We start from the raw sequence: 13,521 nt of genomic DNA, 5'->3' as shown, positions 1-13,521 counted from the left end.
TTTATAGTACAGGGATTTGTACAATACTGTCTTTCATAAAGAAATGTTTGTTCTTATGAATTTTGGGTGTAGACAGAATAGATTGTTACAGTTAACAGCTTTAATCAACCGAAACTAATTCCTGCCTTTTTAAGTTCAAGTGCTTGACTGAACAAAGAGACCTGGTACATTTTGAGCAGAACACTATTACATGTTCCAGCATTTTTTGTTAGAGCAGTGATTCATCTGTAAAACATTCCATCTGTGGAGCCTTCAATCGTCCATCGAAAAAACAACATTTCTATGACTTCCATTTAAAAATCCAGAAATCAGACCGAGCGGTTGAACTTTTGCAAAGTTCTTTGGCAATCTTTGGACTGCTTGGCGCTCAATGCTGTCTAACATCCTCTCTAAAAGAGGGGATTCCCACCTTCGCCCTTGAGAGGGCTCATTGTTCGAGACGGGGGGAAAAAAAGTTTGCACTAGAATTGTGGATTTACATCGCAGGAGCTGACACACCAATTACTTGCACTTGGGTCTGAACCATAACCTGTCAATACAGTAAAAGTCTCAAATGTACATTCACTGGCTTTTGCTAATTCAGCTCTTGTGCATGTGGCACATGGACAAATATACTAACAACAAAGTTCCCTCATGACAAGTTCCCATTACCAACCAGACTCACATTAGTAGATTTTATTAGTTCACTTCAACCTTTTCTAAATAGAATAGTAATACATTTTAAGTCAAAAGACATAGGAAGGTGCACACAAAACTTTATTAAGTCAGAACAAGTTAATGCAAAAATAAGCACAAGAAACGCACACATGGTCTTGCATATGTTCACTCTTTGAAATTTTAAACAGACAAAACGGAGCCATTTGAAAACTTTGGAATATGAGCAACATAACTCGATCAGGCATAATCAGGCGGGAAAAGAAGGAAAAAAAAACAAAAAACAAAAAAAAAACAGCTTGGGATGACGGCATTAGCGACAGACCACTTCCTTTACAGCCCAGGTTTTATGTACTAATATTTACCCTATTATTAAAATAATCTGACAAACCAAAAATGATTGTGCCTCCTTGTATATTACTTATTGTGCCTTAAATGTTAAGATGAACGGGAAAATAAAGGGGGAAAAAAAAACATAAAATGGGAAAGATTAACATTTGGCTTCGAAAGCAATATAATAAAAATACCAAAAATATTTATATTACATATGCAAACTAATGACTCCTTTTTCTGTGTCATTACCTGCTCTAAAGAAAGCAAATCTGGAGGCAACTCAAGCATTCCTTTAAAAAACATCCCCTCTAAAACAGAGTCTGATCCAAAGTTTATCCAGGATATAAATACAATAACAATAATAGAAATATGATCAGAAAAATAACAAATCCACAACAGATGGACGATTTCAACGTATTCACACCTAATACACAACTTGGGTGCTCACACCGCAAACTGGCAGCTCTTCGATGAATGCAAGCAAAATCCATTGCTGTTGTCTCGGACATCTTGATGTGGTTGGGAGCGCACCAGTGACCTTTTTCTTACGATTTGGTAACACCATGACAATGAAAAGGTACATATCGCTTTAATTTCAGAAAGAAGTGGTTTGGTATAGTGTGTGTGAAAGTTGGAAGCTGTCAACATGTGCTCTGAACACTCAAGTTGCATTTCAATGTGGAGGTCCAACAAGCCATCATGGCCACATTTGGGAGAATGGCGCTTGTGTCCGGATCTGCAGTGCTGTAAATCCACGACAGGATGTTCGACGTTGGGGAAATGGTCGATCTGATGTGCTGGGGATTGTAGTCTTTCCATCATGGTCCGTGGAGTCATCCGGGACTGTCAAGGCTTTGACGGCTGGATTGACAGCAGGCTACCAAATTTGAAGTGCTGGATCACAGGGAACTTCTCCAAACACTACAAATGGTTGCAGATGAGAGATATTATACCAGAAAAAAAAAAAAAAAAAAAACTACGGGGGAAAAGAAAAACAAGTATATCTTATGGTAATTTTATACAGTGTATCATCTACATTTTCTCAAGTGTGATTCAGGGTGAATTATGCGATTGGGTCAGCTTTTATTCTAAACAATAACCCCGGGTTTTCACCGGATGCGGTTGCGGTGCGGTCCGGCGACGCAAGCAATTAGATTCCATTCATTCGAATGGTGCAGTTTACACCGCTTGCGGGTGCGTTGCGTGTCGACTGCGTCTCAGCTGCGGCGTGCCGCAGGCTTTCCGCAAGGATAGACCTATTTTCTATTTTTGCCGGACGCCGCAGCGGTAGGCCTCCGGCAAATGGCAAGCTAGCACAAAACACATCGAGCGGGACAGGAAGACCGAGGCAGTTTCAAAATAAATTTCCGGTTACCTTTCAGAATAAAACACTCGCCAGCTCCTATTTCGCAAGTTTTTCAGCAAAACGTGACGTGGGCGTCGCCGGGCCATGTGCTCATTCACGGTTTAGACACCAGCGAACATGGACGAGGAGAGGTTTATATTGGAGGTGGAAAACCACAAAATATATGACACGGCACATCCTTTTTATAAGGACTGTAATGTATTGTGAGTTTGATGTTCGCGATTGCTTGTTGTGCCCGTCTCGCTTGCCGTACTGAGCGGCAGCCGGACGCGGAAGACAGAAATAAAGAGTGGACCCGCACTAACCCGACTCTCGTTATTAATATACTTTACAAGGACAACCAAAAAAAGGATGCTGCATGGAATCTCATAGCAGAAGAAGAAGAAAAGGTTAAATCAAAAGAAGTCCACCTCTCTTTCTGCTTCTCTGTTGAGCACAGACTTTCTGTATGTTTGTCGTTGTGAAATGCCACATGATCGCGCGCGCGCGGTCCCGCAAAACACGTTTGGAAGTGGGCGGCGACGGCGCTGCCGGACCGCAGCTGTGCGGAGCCGGTGTGGATTGACAAAAAAATTGACCCATCCGGAGCACGCAGTCAAGACGCACCGCACCGCAACCGCACCGCAACCGCACCGCAACCGCATCCGGTGAAAACCCGGGGTAACCCTTTTATCCCTCTCCCATCTAAAAAATGTTAGCGAGAGCATCCGGTGTAAAAACTGTGACAACTAAATCATGTGAACCAGACAGGTGGAAAGCCAAAAATCACCTTTTCATTGAACTTGATGACAAAAACTAGCGGTTGGACATGCTCTGGCAGTGGTCCTCGAGCACCTGAGTCCTGCATGTTTTCGAGGTTTCCCACGTTCAACACAGCTGATTCATATTCACCCGTATTTTCCGCACTATAATGCGCACCTAAAAGCCTTCAATTTTTTCAAAAGCTGACCTTACGCCTTATAATCCAGTGTGCCTTATATATGGATCAATATTGAGCCGCAACAGGTCTCGTTGTCAAGACGCTATCGGTGACCCTGCACGATCGGTGACGCTCTTGCGCAGAAGATCCCGCCATCTTGGATCGCTAGCTAATACTAATACTTTACCTCAGAGAAAATAATAAAACGGCTGTTTATTCATTTTGGGAGTGAATGGAGTTGTCAGAAAGCTGGTTTGTAATCTATTAATAAAGTTTGACTGACCTATCTGACTGTTTTGTTGACATTCCCTTTAGCGCAGCACCATCTAATGGACGCATAGCGTAACCTCAGCCTCTACTGTAGCGCCTTAGATATGGAAGAAGTTTGAAAATATGTCATACATTGAACGTGCGCCTTATAATGAGGTGCGCCTTATAGTGCGGAAAATACGGTAAGCTCATCAGCAAGCTCTGCAGGAGCCTGATAATGATCCTGTTCATTGAATCAGAGAAACCTCAAACACATGCAGGACTCAGGCCCTCAAGGACCGGATCTTGACACATGTCCTCTATAGGAACAAACGCCTATTGAGTGACTGTATGTGCAAACACATCGTGAGCTCATATACATGGTGAGTAACGTTTGTGGGCAATATGACTCATCTGGCATTCGAAACGTAACCTTCTGCGGTGGTGCATTTAAAGTCCTGTATCTTCACTTGACTTGATTATTTCAAACCCACACTACAAACCTGACTTTGTACGAGACAATCAACCAGCATGTCTACAAAGAGATTCTGCAGCATTTCGTTGGTTCAGTGTGCGAGAAGAGGTGACAATACTTTTGGTTTCAGACCAAACGTGTCCAAACTACGGCCCGGGGGCCATTTGCGGCCCGCCGTCCATTTTTCAGTGGCCTGTGGACATATGCTAAAAATGACATTTGACTCAGTTCAAATAAAATAAACAAAACAAAAATGCTTGGAGATGGTCAAAGTAAGAAGGGAGGGTATCGAAAAACAGGTGCCATAAAACTAATGAAAAAACTTTAACTAAAATTTAAAAAACAGTATTGTTACCGAAAAAAAAACAAAAAAACAAAAGAAACAAAACTGCTTTTAAAGAAATGAAAACTTACTGAAACTACATTTTATGTTGACAAAACTAACTAAAACTAACAATAATTATGGCAACATCCTTCGTTTTAGTCTTTGGTAATGAATTTAATGCATGAGCCTTTGGGGATGATTTTAAATGTGATTTTTAGTAGATTTATTTTGATATAAAAACCGGAATAATGACGTTTGAAAGTATGTCACACAGACGTGACATCATCTAGCAGCAGCCAATAGAAAAGCACCTTCAGATGACGTTGCTCCCATGGTGTTTTTTAAATATTGCACACAAGTAATGTACATTAAAAAAATAATACTAATACTGAAACTAACAAACTAAACTAAAACTAAGCATTTTTAAAGAACTAAACTAATAAAAACTAAAATGAAAAATTCCATATTACAAATAAATTGGTTTATATACTGTAGCATTTTTCAAAATATGCAAAAGCACAAATTAATTATTTGTACAATTTTTAGGACTAAACACAATTTCTCTTCATAACATTATGTGGCCCTTGCGTCCTGGTGATTTTCTGTATGTGGCCCTCAAATGAAAAAGTTCGGACACCCCTGTTTTAGACCCAATCTTTTAAGTCTTCTGTGCTCAGTGAAACATAAAACATTTTCAAAATCCATTTCCCAAATGAACAATTTTCAACAGTAAATAAGAACGCAACGATTAATCATCCATCCATCCATCCATCCATTTTCTTGACCGCTTATTCCTCACAAGGGTCGCGGGGGGTGCTGGCGCCTATCTCAGCTGGCTCTGGGCAGTAGGCAGGGGACACCCTGGACTGGTTGCCAGCCAATCACAGGGCACACAGAGACGAACAACCATCCACACTCACAAGCACACCTAGGGACAATTCGGAGCACCCAATTAACCTGCCATGCATGTCTTTGGAATGTGGGAGGAGACCGGAGTACCCGGAGAAGACCCACGCGGGCACGGGGAGAACATGCAAACTCCACCCAGGAAGGCCGGAGCCTGGACTCGAACCCGAGTCCTCAGTACAGGGAGGCGGACGTGCTAACCACTCGATCACCATGCTGCCCGATTAATCGTTTTGGCTTGAAACCTTCAGGATGTTTCACTAATTCCACTGTAGTACTCTACTGCCGCTTGTGCTGTTTACATTTTTGTTTTTTTGTTTTAAAATAAAAACACAATGTTTTAGCTATTTGTTTTCAAGCAGGGCTGGATTGGCACTTAAAAAAAAAAGAAAAAGGGCCCTGGCATTTTGGACTTCGATCAGCCCACAGGATTTCTGGCTACCACTAATGTTGATTGGTTCCGTTTAATGTCTATACTGTAAATTCATTAATGCACCCTCTAAATTGTGGGTAAAATTAAGGTAAAATGGAGGAAACTAATAATCAAATAGAACTCCAAAGGATACTGGCCCACCGGGAAACTGCCCTACACTGTATGCCAGATGGCCAGTCCAGCACTGCGTATAAAACAACATTTTAGAGATTGAAAATGGGGGAAAACCAAAACACAATCCGTTTTCACTTCTGCCAAATGACCTTGACCAAAACAGTTTTGTTTCTTTGTGTTTGAAAAGTGATTTGTATAGATGTTTGCAGATATCAAAACACGCCAATTTACATAGTGACATAAAACAGAATGAAGCTTCATTTGCATACCACACCTGAAAGAAGTACAGTAATACAGTACAGTAGGAAGTACAGTATGCAGTAAGTGCTGTTCCTCCCAGTCTTAACCAAAATTGTATTTTTCAATAGTCTCCCGCTCTCCGCATACAGAGAATTTGAGTAATGGCAGCTAATGTTTCTCCACTGGTGACAATAAACGTATACTTGGTGGAGAAGCATGATCAAGCTTTTTATTTATTCATTTATTTGCATTTGACATGCACGCACACACACAACATGAATGAATGTGATGTTTTGCACATATCCTCTGATTTAGACCCCTCAGGTTTGTAGCTTTCAATGATTGTAATGGTGATTAAAAAAATTGAGATGCGTTTTTAAAAGTGTGCGCTAAAAATAGTTGTTGAGTAAACATGGGTTCAACACGGCACAATTTGTACCGTATTGTGTAAGCTGGGCCTGAATTTGATCACACTCTAAATACCACCAGCAATGTGTATTTGTGGCACGACTCTTGTGGCCAGCGGAGAAGACACTTTACTTACTTTTGGATAAGCTCTTGGAGAACAAGCAATTGGTGTTTCCTTGCAAAGTTTTATTGGCAAGGCATTCATACTACAGTAGGGATCTTCATTGATTTATTTATTTTTCCCTGAATGAAAGTTTTTAATTAAATCTCATCACATATGGCCAAATATGACAGACACCTACCCCCTGTGGTGTCGGCCCAGACGTCGGCACGTCGTGTAGAAAAATGACGTGAATACACACTGCACCGACCCAGACTATTAAGTATCTTTGGCGCATGCGCGAGAAGTAATTCCCCTCCATACCATTGGTGGCAGTAGTCATTCCTAAAGGCAACTGGAAACCTCTTTACGGGGGCAGGATATAAAAATGTAAACAATGCTTACCGGTTACTTTTTCTCTCACGATGTCATCGGATACGGCTCTTTGCACAGTATCATATATAAAAGTAAATCCTACCTGCTACGTCCCCCTGTCACGCCATAGTTTGGCTTTCATACCTTTGTCGGAAAACTTTTTAACTCTTTGACCGCCAAAAACGTTTTATAATGATTAGTAAAATCACAACGTATGCTGCCATAAACGTTAAATGACGTCAACTAAGTTTTTTTATTTTTTATTTTTCCTCAGTGCAACATCTAAATGCAGTGTTGCCTGATCAATGGGTTGTGGAATCAAAAACAACTGTGGCCAGCAGATGGAAGCGTTGTATCTCTTTTTGTGAATGATAAAAGCCTTTGTCATATCAAAAATTTATTTTTTATTTTTTTGATAACGTGTGGCAGTAAAAGATTTATGGTAATATACAATGTCCTCTTTTGAACCAAAGAGACAAAGTCATCTTCCCGATCTTCTGTCCAGACAGATCTTGTATGTTCAAATGCGGAGGTTACAGCAGGGTGACGATGCGCAAAATGAGGGTGAAAAAAAAATTGTCCAGGCTTTCCATTAGTACTGTTCGTCACTTCCTCTTCTTACCCCGTGCACTGATTCGCTAGCTAACAGCCACACACAGTGACCAAATGCCCCGACGCCAATTCAACATGTCAAATTTGCTGGAAACGCCCCCCGACGTATTCCAACTCGATCCGACTTTGTGACAGTAGTTTATACACTGGTCAGACGGCGCATGTCGTCGGGTCAACGCTGTCCGACTCCTTACGTCGGATTAGTGTATCTAAGCCTGAAAAGGTACTAGGGACATCCCAGTCTCTTTTGTTTGCACCCAAGTTTGAGTCCAAGTTGGTTAATTTTGAGCATTTGTTTATTTAATTATTTATTTATTTATTTTTCTAAAAGCTCAGAATTGTTCATTCAGTAGTCTTACCGATTCAACGTCTTATCATCATTGCTCTTTTTTTGTGTGTGTGTGTATGGGTGCGTGCGTTTGCGTGCGTGGGTGTGCGTTTGTGTGCGTGCGCGTGCAAATATGTATAAATTTATACTCATTAATTCACCTAAAACCTTATAAAAATCCCATTACCCTTCACCTTAACCAGGTACTTCAGCGTCTCGCCAGAGTCGTGAGGTTCAAATGGTCAGGAGACCAGAGAAAAGGTCAGAAAAGATAAAAAGAAAAGAAAGATAAATCAAAGTGTAATCCAGCACCGACCAAACACTTCCTGCCTTCCCCATGGTTACAAAAACAAGGTCTGACGCCAACCCCAGAAGCCTCTAAATTCCAGCAAATTAACGAGATCTCAATAGACCAGAGGAAAAACTAAAGAGAAGAAGGAGGGAAGGATCGATGAGGTAGAGTGAGATCCATAGAAACCAGTACATCCAGTCCATCAAAGTGAAATCCAGCACCAACCAAACACCTCCTGCGTGGTTACAAAACCAGAGTCTTATGCCAACCCCAGAAACCTCAAACTTCCAATAAATTGAGGAGATCTCAAGTGACCAGAGGAAAAACTAAAGAGAGGAAGTAGGGAAGGATAGATAAAGCAAAGTGAGATCCACAGACACCAGCACCCACTGATTCAACGAGCTGCGGGAGGGAGAGGCGAATTCTGTTTGAGTTTCAGTAGATGCTGGTGCGATGGATCTGGCATGTATAAGGACCGCCCCCAAAGAAAGACCGCGGCCCAGCAAAGTGAGCACCGCCTCTCCGGAATCCCCCAGCCCGCGGCAGCACCAAGGCCACCCCCCCGCCACCCGAGCGGACACCGGTCGGCGAGCCGACCCAGACGCCCGGAACACCCCCGCCCCAGACCCCCGAGCCCTAGGCCGCAGAACAAGGCCCGAGGCCTCCACAGCGCCCCACCGCAAACGGAAACGCTCTTTCAGGAGCGGGATATTAAATCGGAAATTCACACCCACGATGTACGCCAATCAGAGCGATCGACGGGCTGATGCCTATTCGACATGTTGAACTGGCCCAAAACACCCTCCAGACGCTCCCCAGCGGAATCCGATGTTACAACGGTGTTTTATACATCAATCGCATACCGATGCCGACACTTTCAACATCATGATTGGCGTATCAAGGCCTAAGGCAATGTGTGGTAGGTTGTATAACTGGTCTTATAAAACTGCTGTTTGAATAAATGACAAGCATTTTATGGAAAACCACAAGATTATTTTTTCGCTTGGAGATAAGATATATTAACTTGGCAATAGCCAGATAGATATTACGCTTCACTCAAGTGAGTTCTCCGCAAAATTAACCTGGTACCTCGCCACGGTAATTTGGTCGGGAAAGGCGGGACATTCTGTACAATAATTCGAGCTGATTGGACGTTGAGGCATTCTACACGTTTGTTTTAACCAATCATGGCAATGGGTGAAATTTTGTCTTCGTTCTTTCCGAAGGGGGTAAAAGCACAAACATGTTACCAGCGAGAAATGCACGAAGTGCCTCTCGCTGTTCAACATTCAACAAGGAAACGGTGAGTAATTCTGCAAGAACAGAAGTAATTGTAGCGTCCATTCGTCCATGTTAGGTTTGTTTGTTAGCCCCGGCATCGGCGCTGGCTTCCTGGTTTCGTCACAGTTGCATATCCCGCCCCCAAACACAATGTCGCTCTGTGTTCGGATCGGCGGAAATCAACGGGAGCGGTACAAGATGTATTCTTCGGAGTTTGTGAACTCACAAATACCGCTAGAATTCATCTTGCAAGAGCAAGGTTAAAGATATATTTCAATACTGATTTGAAAATCACGTTATCGAGACATCAACAAACATCATGAACGTTTTAATGTGATGATGGTTGAACTATTGCTGAAAAGTTTTTTGGACGTGTACGCTGGACCCAATTGAGGTTTTAGAAAGATACAGTCAACTGGGCAAAAGAGACACAAATTGTCAAGCAGTGGGCCTTCGCGATGAAGAGATCAGAGCTCACAAATGAATCCAAAGCTTGAAACTATCTCCATCCAAATGTGTCATTTCATGCCTTTGGAAACATTAGCCCCTTTCAGACAGAATAAGCGCTGGATCTTGCTTTCCCCAGGCTGAGCAGAACTCAGCCCGAAACCTTGTGTGGGGCCAGCAAAGGGAGTGAGGAATGCGAGTCTGCTGATGGTTGCTCCAGGCTTGGAGGAAGGTCGGGAGAGAGGGAGGGGTGGATTTAATGAAGGGAATGGCAGTGGAGAAGGAGAAGGGGGAGGGGGAGGCAGACAGCTTGGCCCCTCAGCTCTTTGGGAAGACTTGCAGGCTGCTCTGGAAAACACAGGATGTGGGCATGCAGGCGGGAGAAGGCTTAGACTTCCCCCCCACATACCCCACCGCCTACCGCCCACACACACGCACACATGCACACAATTCCATTCTCTCTGTTCCTCTCTTAACCCTTTCCTGCCTCTTCTCTTGCTTGCAGATGGTTAAGGGCTTGAGCTTCTCTAATGCCATTTAAAAAAATAAAATAAAATTCACAAGAAAATAATGCTTCCAAAATCAGACTAAATGAAGAGACCTAAATGGAACATTCAACAAGAAAGGATGACAAATCCTTCTCATGAAACAACGTATGACGATGCAATATCCCCAACTACAGTGCAATGACAATTTGCACTACCGTTCTTTCCGTTTCAGGCAGAAAACATCACCCCAAATTTGAATAATTTAAACACAAAACCACAAGCCAAATGTTTTTTGTTTTTGTTTTTTGTTTTTTTAAATTTGCTGACTAAAAAGAGGTAAACATTGAGATATTGCAGACAAATTCATCTCTACCACTGACAACAATTCTCAATAAAAAGTAGCCACTTTCACATCACATTCCCAGTTAATTAGCGCATCAAAGTAGAGCGAGCCGGCATTTATTCGCCTGTTCACATAGCAGTTGCGGCTTCCCTGATTAAAATAATTAGATGCGTGGTAACGTCAGTGCGACAGTGACACAAAGGGGCATTGGAAGCGAGTCTTGGTTGCTAAACTTCACACTCTATTTGTGTTAGTCAGTTACTACCTCAGAAGCCGGCAAAATCCTGGGCAACTTCAACCCTCCCGAACCCCATCAATACTTACACACAGGACGAAAAAAGCGGGGATGCAAAATTGTGAAAAAGATGGCATATTAGGGGTCTTTGGTCAAATTGTTTTCAATCTTTTATGGAGGTACCATCATTTCTGTCAATGCCTGTTGCATTAGTTCTATTTATTTACTTACTTACTTACTTATTTAGTTAAATAATTTTGTTAAATGACAATTTAAAACGTAATGACTGATTAGTATTTAATTTGCATGATTATTTTTTATTTATCCTTACTTTTATAAATCTCAAGTAATTTCAGGAATCACTTTGGGTTTTGCTCTCATTAAGAGAGGGGTACCAACAATTCAGTCCATGTGTATAAAGTGGGCCCTGCGATTGGCTGGCAACTAGTCCAGGGTGTCCCCCACCTACTGCCCAAAGCCAACAGATAGGCTCCAGCACCCCCCGCGACCCTTGTGAGGAATGAGCGGTTAAGAAATGGTTGGTTGGTTGGGTGGTTGGTTGGTTGTATAAAGTGGAATAGAGGTGTATCTGTTAATTATCAAAGTAAGGTGACATCATTGGAGTGTGTTAATGAATTACATGGGGAAAGATTTTTTTTTTCCCCCCAGGGATTTTTGTTTCCTTCCCATTACATTACTGAACTGACCATGTTGACCAATCAATGGACTGTGTCTAGCATAGGGGTCTCCAATTCCAGTCCACAAGAGCCCCTATCCGGCCGGTTTTTCATGTTTTCGTCCTCCAACACACCTGAATCAAAATGATCAGCTCTGCTGAAGCCTAGTAATGATACCGATTATTTGATTCAGGTGTGTTGGAGGAGGGAGAAATCGAATAGGGGCACTTGAGGACTGGGCTTGAAGACCCAAGGTCTCGTCTCGTCTCGTCTCAACTCAACTTTATTTATAAAGCACTTTAAGAACAGGCATTGCTGTATACAAAGTGCTGTACATAAACATAAATATCGGTTGTCCAGTAAAGAATAAGGTAACAAAACAAGAACAAAGCAAACATTTTGAAGTGCGTATACATCCTGAATATTCTGGTAATAGAAAGTCCTTAACTCTTTTAGTAACACACGTTATCAAAAAACAAACAAACAAAAAACTTAAATATGACAAAGGCTTTGATCGTTCACATCATCCTTGAAAACGTTCAAATTCATCAGATTTCATCATGTTTCATTGTAATTTCATACGCAATGAGTCCATTTAAAAGAGATACAATGCTGCCATCTGTTGGCCATAGATAATGAGTGTTTTTGATTCCACAACTCACTGACCAGGCAGCGCGTGCTGCACTTAGACGGTGAACTGGCCATTGATAAAAAATAAAACAAACCAAACAAACAAACAAAAAAACGTAGTTGACGTCATATAACATTTATGTCGGCATACATGGTGATTTTACTAATCGTTATTACGGTAAACGTTTTTGACGGTCAAAGAGTTAAACTGTGCAAATGTAAACTCTTTAGTGGAATTTCACATTATGTCAGGCTATTAACAACTCCAACCATATTCAGTATCCACATGAGGCTAAATAGTGTTGGAGATGGGTGGCTCCTTTAAGAGGGCAAGGCATGTATGCTGTGGGTGAAACCAGGAGGGAGGGGGAAGCAGACAGGAGAGCAGAGTGCAATAGGGAGTAGACAGCTACCAGGAACAGCAAGTCAAAGTTAGCAGAATGTGAGAACACTCTGGACTGGAAAATTCAGCATGCTAAGAAAACTGACCAGGAAGTTAGCAGAACTGCCCGTTCAGAGATGTGCGTGTGGATGATTCAAATCCGTCCTTTGAGGTAATCTCAAGGAAACATTCCAGTAAGAACTCTGATCTCACCGTTGTCTATGATTCCGCCAAACTATACAGTTCAGTTCACTATGTTACGTTTTGGAACATATCATACATGGTGCCACTATCAACAGTACTTTTTCATGTTCTTCCAATAAGTGTATGTATGCAAATGAGAATTGTCCATGTCGACCAAAGAAAAGCCAAAAATGTGTCTAACTATTGGTGCTGTACCCTGTTCAACGGACAAAACCAAAGCATGGGTTAGTCCTAGGCCATGTTACCACCAAGTGGGGCAGTTTCATTCTGTTCCCATCGGTGTGACTTGGCTGAGTAAATTGGACGAAAAAAACTTAGATAACATTTCAATGAAGCATGATGGGTTCATTTAATACAAAGGGAAATTAGCTTTAAGATCTATGAAATAAGGGAGAATTGGAGAGTAACATTAGTAAACCCACCTCAGCTTTGTACATTCTAATAAGACCCTGGTTAACTTTGGACCAGGAAGGAACAGCACTGATGTTCCACAGCTGGTTGGAGTGTTCAGCAAATGGACCCGTCTTCATCTAGAAAATTCAATCAAAGATAAAAGACAACACATAAAACACTGCAGGTATGACTGCTATACTGCATTATAGGGGCGGCATGGCTCAGTGGTAGAGTGGTAGTCTCCCATCAGTGAGGTTGTGGGTTTGATCCTCACCCCTGGTGACCATGTCAAAGTGTCCTTGAGCAAGACAT

At 42.0% G+C, this 13,521-nt stretch overlaps 1 protein-coding gene across 2 annotated transcripts in view; it reads right to left on the bottom strand.

Moving 5' to 3' along the window:
• Positions 1 to 738: 738 nt before the first annotated feature.
• ptpa (protein phosphatase 2 phosphatase activator) overlaps positions 739 to 13,521 on the bottom strand; it is a 38,801-nt gene continuing 26,018 nt past the window's right edge. For both annotated transcript variants that reach the window (XM_077498602.1, XM_077498601.1), the window contains 2 exons: positions 13,239 to 13,346; positions 739 to 1,908 (listed from right to left, as the gene is read on the bottom strand). In XM_077498602.1, coding sequence (XP_077354728.1) covers positions 1,834 to 1,908; positions 13,239 to 13,346 — 183 coding nt within the window. In that variant the 3' untranslated portion in view covers positions 739 to 1,833. The remainder of the gene's footprint in view (positions 1,909 to 13,238; positions 13,347 to 13,521) is intronic.

This window comes from Festucalex cinctus, chromosome 15, assembly GCF_051991245.1.
Source record: "Festucalex cinctus isolate MCC-2025b chromosome 15, RoL_Fcin_1.0, whole genome shotgun sequence".
Classification (NCBI taxonomy): Eukaryota; Metazoa; Chordata; class Actinopteri; order Syngnathiformes; family Syngnathidae; genus Festucalex; species Festucalex cinctus.
This window is presented reverse-complemented; position numbering and strand designations above follow the sequence as displayed.